At 37.4% G+C, this 15,741-nt stretch overlaps 1 protein-coding gene across 22 annotated transcripts in view; it reads right to left on the bottom strand.

The window, feature by feature from the left end:
* Positions 1-15,741, bottom strand: part of PTK2 (protein tyrosine kinase 2) — a 271,799-nt gene that overhangs the window by 89,328 nt on the left and 166,730 nt on the right. For 9 of the 22 annotated variants that reach the window (XM_076004993.1, XM_076004984.1, XM_076004975.1 and 6 more), the window contains 4 exons: positions 15,622-15,652; positions 13,927-13,979; positions 2,317-2,400; positions 1,190-1,207 (listed from right to left, as the gene is read on the bottom strand). In XM_076004993.1, the coding sequence (XP_075861108.1) occupies positions 1,190-1,207; positions 2,317-2,400; positions 13,927-13,979; positions 15,622-15,652 (186 nt within the window). The remainder of the gene's footprint in view (positions 1-1,189; positions 1,208-2,316; positions 2,401-13,926; positions 13,980-15,621; positions 15,653-15,741) is intronic. The other 13 variants (XM_076004982.1, XM_076004989.1, XM_076004995.1 and 10 more) reach the window with 2 other exon arrangements.

Genomic DNA, 15,741 nt, shown 5'->3' with positions numbered 1-15,741 from the left:
GACCTTGGACTCTCTCTCAGCCCTCTGATTATGGGTTTCCTCATCTGCGAAACAGTAAAGGCAATACCCAGTGATATTCTAACTGAGGCTGTGAGAATCAGGAATCATGTCAGGAGAGCGCTTGCACACAGCTCTTAAAAAATGGTAGTTGCTAATTTATTACTATTACAGAATAAATCTAAAAATGAAAATCAAATCTCTGGCTTCAAATCTCATGAAGAACATGCACTTTTCCAAAGTCATATTTAGTTAAGATCTTTCACTGCAACTGCTCAGCTCATTATACTCAAGTTTATCAGTATCTTTATTCTATCACAAAAATGAACAAAGGTGAAATATTCAGTAAAAGCATTCCTTCATTTAATTATGAGAAAAAAATACAATTCCCTCTTAATTTTAGTTTATAAAATCTTACTCCTTTAGTATAAAGTTTCATGCAGGCAGTAAACAAAATGAATGGGAAACATAAGACACTAAATGTGACTTTAAAATTTCTAGCTTTATTTAAAGTGCTATCAAGTATTTGAAAAACAATCATTATCATTATTGTTGCTATTCCCCTAATTACATTAGCTTGTGTAAATCTTTTCTTTTTTTTAATTTAAGAAAAGACAGGGTCGCTCTGTCATCCAGGCTGCAGTACAGTGGCACAATCATGGCTCACTACAGCCTTGAACTCCTGGGCTCAAGCAATCGTCCTGCCTCAGACTCCCCAATGGCTGGGACTATAGACATGTGATACCATGCCCGGCTTGTGTGAGTCTTTAAAATCACTTTTAATTCTTTCCTTTATACTACCACATTCCTAAACTAAGAATTACTATATATACTTGGGGAATACAGTGTATGGATCTCTATCATTTACAGCTTTCATGTATGTCCAATTTTTGCTAAATGATCGTTTTGGTGATTTTCTAGAACTTTAAGGTTTTAATACTGAAATCTAGAAAATTCAATAGGAACACAGACAACTCAAATTAACCACTGAGAGGTGATAAAGAAACTGATAGTTATCTTTTCCATGTTAAAGCCCTAAACAATTTTTAAGAGATCATTTTTTTCCACACCATCCTGTACTTGGTTCTGTTGGATCAAAATCACATTTTGCCTTTCATCAAATACTGAACGGTATTTATTTCTATAAATAATTATCTCATAGTAGTAACACAAATGTGAAAATAAATATTACCGTCCCCACTAATTTCATCTGCAGATCCAGGTGGCATGCAAAGAAAGGGAAGTAGGGAACAGAGGGAAGGAGAAAAAGGAAGAGGGGAGAGAAGGGAAAACACACTATTAAAATGACAAGTAAACCAAAGTGTAAGAAAAATTTAAAAATTTCCCCCCAAGGTTCAATTCAAAAGATCAAAGAAAGACTATATAGTAGTAGTATGTTTACTTGAATTTGAGGGCATTATGCCAAGTTTTAAGCTGTCAACACATTTACACAAAGTTACATAGCAGTACCGTCCAGCTAACTGGTTTCTATCACAAGCAAAATTAATTTGATTACCTCTCACAAAATTAAGTATTAAAAACGGTTTCTATTTCCCTCAAAGGGAATTTGTGTCCTCTTAGATAAAAATGCAAACAAACTAGTCATTAATGTGTATGTTAAATGAAAACCAGGGAAATAAACCTAAGCCCTCAGCGTACCTATTACGAGGTACCAGTGGACTTAAATATTACATGCTGGATGTAGGCCATCCCACTACAATCAACTATGGGGAGGTGTAGTACTTGAAGCTCTACTGACAATTAAAGTTCCCATTTAAATATGTACAGAACAACAAATTTTGTTCCTAACAGTTTGGAGAAATTACTATTCCCATTATTATAAATCTTTACTTTCTTAGAAAACTGTCCAAGTGGCATATCTGCCTCTACTATGCAGCATCCCTGTATCTCTGCCCGCAAAGCATGAAAAGCAGACAACTGGGGTTCGCTTTGACCATTTACCTTCATTCAGTTGCATGCTAGATTAGGAAATCCACGATACAAAAAACATGGTTCTGCCAACCCCTGAGGGAAAATGCTCAGACAACACAAATGAAACTGAGAAGCTATTTCTTGTCTTGTCATGCATTTAAAAACCAGCAAACAGGCAAACATAAAGTTTTCTACTGAACAGAGTAGCTAAAATATTGTCAGACACAAAACCTTGCCCTCAGTTATTGCTTCTGAACAATGAACAGCGCATACACTAATATTCCATAAAGCTATAATGTGTATAGGACAACCTATAAGCATCTAGTTAGTCCATTTCTTGGGGTGCCTTGGTTAATAGGAGAGCCTGTGCAAATATGAATGCAATACCCGTGGAAGGAGGTTCATGGGAACAGAAGACCAAAGGAAGAAAGCGCCTAGCTTTCTTAACTTTATGTTGGCAGTGACTGACTCCTTTATAAAGAAGCAAGAAGAGGAAAGAGAAAAATAGAAATAAATTATTTCAATACAACAGACAACTTTTGTTACATTTTAAGGCACATCTATAAAAACAAAGACAAAATTGCAAAGCTTTTATGTTACTACTTATACACTTATCTCTTACTATGATTGTTGGGTTTTAAAAATACATACTAGTATTTTAAAATGTAATTTTCTATTTTAGCAAAGATTAGCACTAGATACAGAAACAAGACAATGAGACTGTCCCAGCTTTGTAGATGCAGCCAGTGGAAGGTTTAGATATTTTTACAAATAACAAAACTGATACATAACGAATGAAACAAAACAAAAAACAAAGAATAATTCAAGATTCTTGTAAACATTTAACATTCAACCATAAAGAAAAAAAATTGCAGAAAGCTTGCAGATCTTGAGTTATGAAATAGTTTTATGAGCAATTTCTTGCAAATTATCAGCAAAGACTCAGACTCACAGACCTTGAATATACCTTAAATAAATTACCTTAACATCAAACTGGTGAAGAGGATGTTTGACTACAAGGGTTGCAAAGCCTCTACTAGCATCACTGATTCATTTTCTTGCTTATTCACATACTCAAAACTCATCTGAAAGTCAACTGTATTTTAGGTACTGGCTGGATTGACAAGACACATCTCCGCCCTCCAGGAGCATACAGCACAGTGAGAAAACAAACAAGCAACAATTACAGTATGGCACAGTAATGGCAACAGTGGACATGTGTCAAAGAGAAGTCAAAGCAAGGGATATAGCCCTTTAAGATGCAATAGTCATTGACATGTGACAGACACAGGCAGCATGCAAAACTTAACCGCAGTATATATTCAGGACAACTTGAATCAATGCTCCTGGGATGGCGTCCTCAAACTTGGCCCAAATAAACTCTCTACTTATATTAATTTTGCCTCCGTTTTTTCTTTTAGGTTGACATCAGGAATAAATTTAGAAGATTGAGTCAATATGGACTTGCCAATGGATTGGCTATAGGAGGAGTAAGCACAGAACAGCATCAAGAATAATACTGAGGATGGTCTCATCAGCCAGAAGAAGGAAGTGCTACTTGGTGAGTGGAAAAGGGAGAGGAGCTGCTTGCCCTGGAGATTAGGAGTTCATTTTGAGTATGTTAACTCTGAGATGCTTATTAGACATCTGAGTCTACATGGTGAGGAGGTAGTGGCTGCAGGAGTCCGGAGCTCAGGGGATAAATCTGCCACTGAGATAACAATCTGAGAGTTACCAACATAATTAAGCCCTGATATGCAATGAGATCCCTGAGGGGGTGGTATGGCTAACAGGAAGTGGCAGAAGAACTGAGTCCTGAGGTCCTCAAGGATAATGAGGGGTGAGGTAGGAATAGCATAGTATTCTGGAAGCAAGAGAAGGGCAATTTCAAGTAGGAGCAACACTGAGCAGCAATAACTCTCTTATAAAGAGTTCTTCTGCTGTAAGAGGACTACTGCGGGGGGAAGTGAGGTCAGAGGGAGCTTTTAAGGTGGGGAAACCGCAGTATGTGATGAGCTATTGGGAAAGATCTAGGAGGCGGAGGAGGGAAGGGAAGAGAGAGAGAAAACCCTAATAATAGGGGAACAGGGAGAATTCATGAACAAGTAACAAGTGACAGGGGCTGGATTGGTAGGAAGTTAGTATTAGGCAGGGACAATTCATCTATTGTCAGACCAGGACAGGCAGAACTTAGGGCTACAAATGTTGGCAGGTGGGTAAAGGTGGGTATAGAAGTTCTCTTTTGTTTGTAAATTTTCTCAGTGAATTTGGAAGCAAGTCATCAGCTTACAGTGAAGATGGTGGAGAAGGTGCTGGAGGTTTAAGAAGGGAAGACTTCAAGTGGGTGTGGGACAGCCAGGAGAGAGAATGGACAGGAAAGCCCCACCTGAGGTATGTGGTCAGGAATCAAAAGTGAGACCAAAGTAATGCTGTTGTGTTTTTTACTTTAAAGGGTCAGCCATACCACAGCAGATGTGAAACAGACAGAGGTAGATTTAATCACACTGTGTTTCTGCCAAGTAAAAGAAAGTAAGAGTAGAGCAGAGGTGATGGGAGTGTTTGCTGGGAGGGATACAACCACTGACCAGGGGTTTTAGGCTTGTTAAGAAAAGAGTGAAGACACAAGGAGTGATGGAGGGACAGTGGAATAATGACACGGCCAAAGGACTGGAGATCCTGGTGGGGTTAAAGGGTTGTTAGAGTTGGGTACTTAAGGATTAAAGCTATAAAAACAGGAGGTGGTAGTCAGAAAGGGTTTTCTTAAAATTGAAATCATAGTGAGGTTACAACTATAGATGAGGTACAGGCACCATGGGAGTGAGTGACTGTGAGAAGTGGAGGACAGGACCACTGGAAGAACTGAAAGACCAGGTGCTGGAACAGTCACCTACCATGAGTACTGAAACCCTCCCAAACTAGGATGGGGGGTATGGGAGAGGGGACAGTGAGGTGGGTACTCAAAATTTGAAGAATGTAGGAGAGCCTCTTTCTGATACTTGACACTCAAAGCTGGTGTTTTTGAGGGAGAATCATCTGGAAGGGGCAATGAGAAGCAAGGAATACTTAACTCACCTCCAGTCCTGCCAATGGCTGTCAGTCATCACCCACAGGGTTACAGGGGCACCAGTGCCCCCCTGGGTAAGAGTTAGCTTTGGTTAGAGGAAGGTGATGAGAAGGTTCAAAGAAGCTGTAGATACACAGGAATCCCAGAAAATACAAGTGAAGGGTTTTAGAAGCTTGGCAAGAGTATGAGAATGAAGACATCACAGATAATATGCAATAAGTATGGAATTGACACAGGAATTAGGGGCATCAGAAGGAACAAGTATGAATAGGCACAATAATGAAGGATAGGTAAATATTATAAAGTATGTATTGATTTCTGTTGGCTTATATGGACAGAAATGTACAGGGAGAATTAAATTATTTTAACACATAAAAAAAATAATGAAGGATAGGACAGCCTTGCTAATAAACTAACAGAGAAAAATAAATTAACAAAAAAAAAAAAGGAGAGAAAGATCACTGTCCCTTGTCTGATTAACTGCCTGGACCAGGGGTCTTCAAACTTTTTAAACAGGGGGCCAGTTCACTGTCCCTCAGACCGTTGGAGGGCCGGACTATAGTTTAAAAAAAACTATGAACAAATTCCTATGCACACTGCACATATCTTATTTTGAAGTAAAAAAACAAATGGACAAAAACACCCGTATGTGGCCCTCAGGCCATGGTTTGAGGATGCCTGGCCTGTACTGTAACTTGCTGTCTTTAAGATTGATAGGCTTTAACTTGCTATCTTTTAAAATTAACTGCTTGCAGAGATTGTTTTTACAGCATTTGAAAAGAGCTGAGCAGACAGAAAGGAAGTGTAAATCCCCCTCCTAAATGTCTACCACACATTAGCCCAGCCAAAAGACATCTTGACATTTAGGAGAAACTGTAAAGGGAGTCTCAAGAAGAAAAAAGAGAAAAACAAACACCCTAACCTCTCATAGCTGTCTCCTGCTAATCAGTCTATAGCAATAAATTTTTCTTCACTGCTTTGCAACCCCCAGTAAAAAGTCCAAGCCGCTTGTTCTCCCTGCCAGCACTCCTTCCTTCCTTCACTTTCATGCTGTGCTCTTTTCCCTTCTCTCTTGGTGGTGGTAGTGGGGAAGTAAAATAAACTTTTACTTCTTTCTATCCTAATCTTTGTATCTGCATAGTCTTCAGCCCCCACGCTAACAATGAGATTAGTTTAAGAGGATCAATATTTTCCTTTGACCATACCTTAATTCTATTCCTTTCCTCAAGCGTTAGGATTTGGTGTTGGCTTAATGTTACCTGAGCTCTGTGCTCCGGGAAAATGGTCTTTCTAAAAATCAACTAACCTGGGTGGTCACAGGGGAACCTCCTGCCCCAACAATGTCTTAAATCCATGAATTCACATTGATGTTTAAAAAATAAAATGTCAAAGAACAACATCTGACTAGAGAGGTAAAAGTCATTATTTTAGAAACTGGTAAACAAAGGAAAAGGCAATTTTCCTGTCTTTCCAGCAGGAACTGTTCCCTAGGGTGACTGAACAACTGATGAAGGAAAACTGTCTTTAGAATGTGAACTAAAATAAAATCTTAAGCCCCCCAGCAGACTGAATGGACCCCTTCTTGGCCAAGGGGACCCCAGAAAACCCTAAAGCTGTTGTTGGCCATGAGAAGGGAGGTCAGATAGGCTTTATCACATCCTCCTCCCTTTTTGATTTCTTTTGTAACAATGAGATGCTAAATCATTAACACGCCTAAGGCTATAGAAAAACAAAGCTTACCGCACACCTGCAGGCCATCAATTTACTTAACAGATCACTTGAGTTTCAAGTGGGCGTTGAAACCTCCCTTCAATAATAGGGTACAAGGTGAGAACTATGGTAAAACCCTAGCTAAAAATATAATAATTAGTTACTATCCCCGTTTGTATGATTGCCATTCTGGAGTGACAGGGAAGCTGATGGTCATAAAGATTGTTAACTTTCTCCCCATACATAGCTGTCCATAGAGATTCTTAACTTTCTCTACAGATAACATCACCTTTTTGCAACCTAATGGTAGTTTTTAAGATATCTTCCAGGCCCCAATTTGCTGACCCACCCCATGGACCAGCAGCTCATACCAAGAAGCCTACTCAAATGGAACTGTGACCCCAGGGACTAAAACAACAAAAGATGATTTCTATACCCCTATAATTTTGCCTTAATTAACAAACCAATTGTCTAATCCCTTGCCTGCCCAACTACCCTAAAAACCCTGGCTCCCAAAATCTCAGAGAGGGAGAGGTGGGATTTGAGAAATTTCTCCGGTGTCCTCACTTAGCACTCCGTGGAATAAAGACTTTCTCTGTTGTAAAAACCTACTGACTTAGTGTACTGGCTGCTTATGAACCTGGTTGGGTGACAACAGCTTGTCACTGATTAACAGACATCCTTATCTTAAAACATTCTAAGCTTTTACACAAAGCTTCATTTCTTTAACCAATTACAAATCAAAGAATCTTTAAACCCCACTAACCCATCTATAACCTGAATCCCCCCTGCCTTGAGATGTCCCACCTTTGGGGTCAAACCAATGTAGGCCCTCCACATATTGACTTAGGGCCTTACTGTGTAATTCCTATCTCCATAAATGTATAAAACCAAATTGTAACCCAGCTACCTCGGGCACATTTCTCAGGCCCTTTTGAGACCATACGCTTTGGGTCAGTCCACATACATTTGGCTCAGAATAAACCTCTTCAAATGACTATACAGAGTTTGGGGGTTTTTTTTTGCAAAATCAAGAAGCATTCCAACTAAAGAAGACTGAAAAGGGGTGGCCTTGCTGAAATAACAGGAAAATATCTAATCCCACTATTTCCTAATGACTAATGATCAATCATGAGCTCTCTTCTCTTTCTCTCTGTAGCAGACTGACAGTAGGGACTCTGTTTTCACAAACCTCTTAAAAGAGTCAAAAGACAGAAAGGAGATGAAAATCTTTCTCTTCATATGCACCAGCTCACTGCCTTTAGAATTTGTTTTATAGCCTCAAGGTGTTCCAGAGAAGCTCCAGAACTGACAACAGCGGGAGACAAACTTCAGGCTTCAGATCTGGGCCAAAATCTTAAGACCAAGATCCTTGACAAGGAATCTGAGAGCCATTTCTGCTGTCAGCCTACTGCTAAGAAAAGGGATTCTGCCACTGCTTCTGACTATTGCTAAGAAGAAGAGAAGGAGCAGATATGATAGTACTCTGTTAATTTGGCTACAGCCATAAATCATCTTCACCCCTTTTTATTAATTCCTAAATAAAGAGCTTGAATAATCTGATTCTCTTCTTGCCAACATACTTTTCCTCTTCTTCCTTTTCACTATGTTGGCCCTTTCCTGCTTGGGAAAGCAAAATAAACTTCTTTTTTTCTATTCTAATCTTTGTAGAAATTTTTCTCAAATCTGTGTGTATCAACACTCCACCCTACCAAAGATCAGTAGCATTAATTTGATTACATTATGTCACGAAGCATATAATTTACAAAAATGAACTTCCTATGCACTAGGTGACAATATTCTAAAATTGGGGCAATATATTTTTTTCCTTTATATTCCTAAAAACTAGCATTTAAATCAAGCTTTCAGCAGTAGACAGAAACTACCCTGGAAAACCTGGCATTATCAAAATTGAAACTAGAGTGTAAAACCAGACACAACAAACTCTTTAAACTTGAATACAAGGAAGACATCTGAATTTTGATGGAAGAGTCAGTACTGAGTCAGTACCATACTATTCCCCATAAATGGGAAAAAACTAAAACAGAATCACACTCAAACTCTTCCAAAGTATCACTCCTTTCCATACATAATCAAGCCTTTGGAATGCATCAATATAAAGAGAATGAAGCTTGGAAACCACGGTCTGATTCCATCAGACTCCCTATTTCCTTACTAGCTATGTGAACCAGGTCAAATCATTTCATCTTTAAGAATCTTAATTTCCTTATCTGTAAAGTGGAAATATTACTGGGGTTTAAACAAGATAATGCACATGGATTTGCCAGGCATAATCTCGGACTCTCATTCATATGTAAATAACTACTTGTACTCACAAAGCAGTGGCACAGCAATGAATGAATAACAGACCTAGCATGTCAGAAAGCACAGGAAAAGAGATTCAGTAATTATTATAGGCATAGTTTACAGTTTACAAACTATCTTTGCATATACAAATGAGTGTTTAGAATTTGTAATGAAGCCATTTAATACAAATAACACTTATTTTGATAAATGTTTTCATTATTATGAATTTAGAATAATTTTTAGTCACTAACTTGAAAAACCTAGAAGTAATCTTATATAAAGGAAATTATGCTGCAAGATAGACAACTAAACCAAAATAATCTGTTATAAATTTAAAATTCAAAAAAATTTGTAATATATTCTGAAAGAGTATCACAAAGTGGTATAATTGTCTTTTGTCACAAAGGGCTCAGTAGAGACAAATCAAACATATCTACTAATAGATGAAAAAGGTCATTGCATTGGTTTTCATGACAGAGGTACAAATGACAAAAACTGTATTATAATCTCCCGTCCCATTATGTATAATCCAAACATTTAACAAGAGCCATGTGCATAATGTAATGCCATTACCATCATGTTTTATCTTGTATTTCTGGTTTACTGCTTGATCAATGGCCTGGTTATTTAAAAACAAAAAAACCCCAACCCCAAACCCAAAAGCCAATGTCTTCAAAGCATTTGAAATTCAGCTTTACTTAATGATTTGGAAATATCTATACTCCTAAGTAATTTTAACTCACATAGTCAAGGAGCTCTCCATGCCCCCACTGGCTTCACCTATGTGAGGCCTCACCCCTCTGTGATGTGACTTACAGATCTCTTATGATAGACTGCAACACTGGTCTCTCAGAAATGCTCTAAGTTCTAACCTGAGCTCTACAATAAGCACAAGTTTCCTAAAAACTTAATAATTAGGCTTTAAAAAAGACTTCTTTAGGCCCTCAGAGTAATACACCCAAGGAAACATGTTTTTCTATTAGATATTTTTATAAACCTGTTACTCTTACACTTACTTAAACTTCGTTCAAATTTCAAAGATAAACTCTCCATACATCCAACATCAAATTTCATTGTGATCTTATTGAAGATGATCTAATAACTACAGTTACTTTGCAGTGAAATATGAACCAGTGCCTGGTACCTCCTCTCTGGAATGTAAGGATATTGCTTTATTTGTCAACTAGAGATCCATGAAAAGCTGTAAACTGTCCTAAACCTCACTCTTCCTGTTGGCTATCCTCTATTCCCTTCCCTAACACCTCCTAGAAAAGAGTCTAGAACAATTCACAGTGACAAGCTCACAGGGAATCATTTGAGAGCTCCAGTAACTCTCTATGTCACTGATAGCTCTGAATGCTTCTGCCTTTCTGCTTTCTGTCCCCTGTACCTAGAAGGCACTCTTCTGAGTCCCAGCACACCTCCATACCTTGATCAGGCATCCATCAATTTAAAAACAATTACTAAGAGCTTATGCCCCAGAAAATAAACAGATAAATACAACATGTAATGGGGTTTGTGGTCTAGTGGACAAGATGGTTTCTAAATAATTACACCCATTTGAGGACTATCTATAATAGAGAAATGTACAGTGCTCTACAGAATTCAGAGAAAGAAGAGTCCAACTCTTCTTAGAGTAGTTAGTGGTGGCATCTATGATGTGGTGACATGAGAACCCAGTCCTGGCGAGCAGGTAAGAATGCTTTGGTTGTGAATGACAATGGGAGAGCCAGACAAATCCTTTGAGACTTTCTATTTTCCTAAGTGCTGCTTTATCCATACGTAAGCCTCCCTTGAACTGCTAGTGAAAGGCAACAGAGCCTGGAGAGTAATAATGGCCTGAGTTCCAATCCTAGCTCCATCATTTTAAGCTGTGTGACAATGAACAAGTTTATCTTTCTGAATTTATTTCTTCACATCTGCAAAATGGAGCGATAATATATACCTTGCAAGACCATAGTTGGGATTAAATACTATTTAACATTTATGGAGGGCTTTACCAGCCTACACACTGGTTGATGCATATGCAGATACAATGTCATATATAATACAATTTTAAATAGCTGAACAGTTGCTCTCAATTTACCTACTTTATTTTAATTCACTGTCTACAGTCTGACTCCTCCACAAGAATGTAAACTCCACAAAGGGAGGGACTTGGCTTTGTTCACTATTAGACTGCATCATCTAGAACAGTGCTTGACACACAGCAGGTACTCACAAAATATTTGTTGAATAGATTAATGTAAAATAAGAAATGTAAAACTGGAATATTAATCTTGTAGGGCTTGTTAGAGGTCAAATGAGGTAAAGTAAGACAGAAAAACAAATAGTCGTGGCTGGCACACAGATTACATCCTTACCCCACTAATGTGGAGACAGAACAGGCTGGTGTGGGGAAGCAGATACAGAACCTCAGGGGGATCCCAGAGCAGCAGAGCCTCTACCTAGATCAGTGTCCAGTGGATATTTAATGCCTAGATCTATAAATCCAAAAGGATATTCACATATCAAAGTATTATTAACTCTGAAGAATGAAAAGACTTTGATACATAACGATGAAAAGAACAAGGCTGATGGAACAACTTGAGCAGAACTACAGAGATAAAAAGGCTAAGGCGGCACAATCTCCAACTTTATTTGGCTGAAAAATGATGTGAACAAGTAGGAGAGAGGAATGGAAAGGTGGACTGCAGGCAGATAACGGAAGGCTCTGGAGGACTGAGCCAAGGAGCCTAAATGTCATATGATGTATAGATTATTGCTGAAATTTTCAACCAGAGAAAATTGTGTATTTAAATTAACATGGTTTAAGTTAACATGGTAGCAATCAAAGAATTAACATGGAGAATGGACTAAAGAATGAACTCTTGGTTAAAGGATACCTAGAAAGAAACAATGAAGGCAGAATCTTAAGTAATTAAGATGAAGGTTGAAACCAGATATTTGAACAATGACTCCAGCTTTTACCAGCTGTGTAATCTTGGGCAAATTAGTTAACCTCTCTGGACTTTTGTCTCCTAATCTGTACAACAAAAGGAAAAATTATCTTATAGGTTTGTTGGAAGGACTATATGAGTTAACATATATAAAAGAACAAAGAACCTAAGCCAGGAGCCTGGGAAACAGCATCTACCAAAGTGCTCATTAAATGTCAACTAATTTTCTTCTTTTTAATGAACTTCTGAAATAGGATGCAAACAGTGCAAACATAAAGAAGGGGTTGGCTGGGAGAGGTAAAGTCCAGAGGTTTGGTGATTTTACCAGCTATTAAAAGAAACTGTGATGTTTACAATCTGAACAGAGGATATTGATTAAAAGAGGTTAGTGAAACAGAAGCAACGAGATATGAAGATTCTGTTGGGATCTATTTTGTTTCATTACTTTATTAACTAAAGACAGATGTCAGTAATAGTGCTATTAACATAACAGGACATTTCGGTTCTCTCTTAAGCCTGGGGTGACTGGAGAGAGCTCATGGCAAGAACCACATAGGAATCACCTATTCCTGGGGCTCATCCAGAAAGCCACTTTATAGGCTGGTAAGAAGATGAACCCAAGGGAGGGCCTGTGAATTATTCAAAGCCCAGCTCAAATCTCACCTATGCTACAGAACATTCTGCAGACCATCCGTTGGTACCCAGCGGTTGTTCTCTCCTCTGGACTCCCATGACTGGTAGATGGTAGTGGCCTTTGTCTCTTCAACTAGCTCTGTACCCAGCATGGGCTGAACAAGCACAAACACTGAGTGATGCTTAGAACTCCAACATAATTTTTGGAAATCTGGGGCTACTCCATAAAGTCTTGAATGAGGCTCACAAATATGATTAGCCATTTATTTGGGAAAATGCTGGCAACACTAAAGCTGTCAGTAACACAAGGTCACAAGTACTGTGACCTTCTTGCCACTCTGTTAGGAAGTGAGAAATGACTTCTCAAGCTGTACTACTATGACAGTATCCTACACCATCTTTATTGAGTATCTTTGCCAAATGTATAAATACAAGCACAAATATTTCTTGAGAAAGGAATATTTCCAATCATTAACCAGGCAAAAGTACACAATTCAATTCCAGGAAAAACTGACTCAAAATAAATTAAACAGGAACCAGGTCTCCTCTAAGTCAGATACTAAAGTTATAAGGAGACCATTATTTTAGGAATATAACATATGTACACATATATATCTAAGAACAGATTATATGTGTGTATATGAATATGTATGTATCCATGTATGCATATATATATGTATTTTAAGATACCAAACTTAGGTCCATGGAAGATGCTTTCTCTTCCCTGCCTTTCCTCTATTTTCCACATTTTTAAATAGGGAAAAAGGCATGTATATTTTGAAAACATACCAAGAAAGTACACCACACTCATCACACCAGGAAATAGTTAAGATAATGATTATGCCAGTATCTTAACTATATTTTTAAAAAGAGACAGTCAAACACCATTTATGTTAATTGTGAAAGACAAAAACCATTTAAAAATGATTCACATTTCCTGAACTTCAAAAGTCAATAATATACAAAGTATATTCTGTTGAATTGCAAAGATAAAGTATATGGCAACTTCAGTAAAACTTCAAAAGTTTTACTCTTCAACTTCAAGAGTAAAACTTTTTCACTCTTGATATGATTAACATGACATTAAAACCAAAAAATAATTTGGAATTCTATGTGACCTGGTGAGTAATCTGGTAATTCACACTCATCTAAAAAATAAAACCTATGAGCTATACTTAAAATTATGTAATGATGGTAAAATTATGCAAATTTGGATAGCCAGAATGCTTTACTTTTATAAGCTATTCTAGAACAAAGCTATCATATTAAAAATGAAGATAAATCTATAATTTTCCTACTCCAACTGAGCTTGCTTTGTGAGGTTTGCTACTTAGAGCCCCTTACCTGACACTGAAACTGCGTGTGTCCGCACACCTTGCTTTTCACTGTTGGCCAACCTGCAACAGACAAAAGGAAAGCTGTTAGCTCTGCGATCTTCCCTTGGATCAAACTACTTGGCCTCATCAAACAGGGAACTGCCATTTCCCAGGAAGGCAAAATTTTAGATGAGCGATTAAAAAAAACTGGATTCTGCCTGACACGCTTAAAATAGCCAGACTGCTTTAATGTTTTAAAGATCAGAAATTAAAATAGACTGAAAGAATATTGAATGCTGAGCAAGCTATTCATGACAGTGACTTAACACAATGCAATGTTTTAATGCAATACAATTTAATGTAGTGTGCAGGTTAAATAAAATTTTAAATTTAAATGTAGCTAGATGTACAAGACTGCCCAAGAATTTAAGAAAAAACCTACACACCTGGAACTGAATTTTGCTTTCTAAAACATATTTTGAAATACTGTATTATGAATGGTCCTTCTTAAATTTCTGGCATATAAAAAAAAAAAAATCAGGAAGTACATCAATATATATTATTAGGTAACCATAATGTATCTGGTTACTTGCTTTATAAAACGGCTTAAGAATATTAGTGTTTTACATATTTACTCACATAAAATTTTGGCCAAAAATTTTGGTGACATTTAAAAACTGCAAGTATATGGCCAGGCTCATGCCTGTAATCCTAGCACTCTGGGAGGCCAAGGCGGGAGGATTGCTCAAGGTCAGGAGTTCCAGACCAGTCTAAGCAAGAGCGAGACCCCCGTCTCTACTAAAAATAAAAGAAATTAATTGGCCAACTAAAAATATATAGAAAAAATTAGCAGGGCATGGTGGTGCAGGCCTGTAGTCCAAGCTACTTGGGAGGCTGAGGCAGGAGGATGGCTTGAGCCCAGGAGTTTGAGGTTGCTGTGAGCTAAGCTGACACCATGGCACTCTAGCCAGGGCAACAGAGTGATACTCTTGTCTCAAAAAAAAAGCAAGTATAGTTTAAAATTTTTGGAGAACACAAATGCAGAGAAAAAAGTAACTCCATAGTCTTTAGATGTCAAAGTTACCTTGGTCTTTCTATAAAACAAACCCTTTTCTAGATATATAAGCATTTACTATGGAAGTACTGAAAAGAAATTTTTCCTAGTATATAGGATTTATACTAGGAAATATTGAAACTTAAAATCACAGAATTGAGTTCCTTTTATCAACTCCAAATACTTGAAATCTTCTATTTTATTTTTATTATAAAAATTTAACCAAAGTTCACAGAGCATCTGAAGATTCATGAAGAAAAAAATTTAACCAAAGTGTTTCTAACAAATCATCACTCTCTCTTCCCTTGCAGCTACATAATTTATCATAACTATCTTTGAGCTATAGTTATTGGGCAGCCATAGGGTAAACATTTATAATAAGTAGATTACATCACTGCTTCTTTGTTCTGTTGTTCTGTTTAACAACAGGCCCTCTTCATTACAATTATGATTATTCTTTAGCTCCCCTTAATATTAAACTTAAAGGGAAAATTTAAAACTTTTTCATTAATCCTAAACACTTATTCTAATTTACAACTGATTAGATTTTTTTTTAATTTCCTGATCATACATAAATTTAATTTTTCAGGAAAATGAATAACAGAGCATAGTGACTTTCTTAAAGTTGATAACAAAACTAAATAACAATAAATACAAAGCAGCACTTACTTTGGTATTGATGGTAGAGCCCGTTCACCTTCTGAGGGGAAAAAAAGGAAAGAAATATGAGGTTCTTCTTATTCCTTTTGAAAGGATTATCCATAGGAAGCAAACAAGAAGGATGAGTCC

The sequence above is a fragment of the Microcebus murinus genome, chromosome 7 (assembly GCF_040939455.1).
Source record: "Microcebus murinus isolate Inina chromosome 7, M.murinus_Inina_mat1.0, whole genome shotgun sequence".
Taxonomy (NCBI): Eukaryota; Metazoa; Chordata; class Mammalia; order Primates; family Cheirogaleidae; genus Microcebus; species Microcebus murinus.
This window is presented reverse-complemented; position numbering and strand designations above follow the sequence as displayed.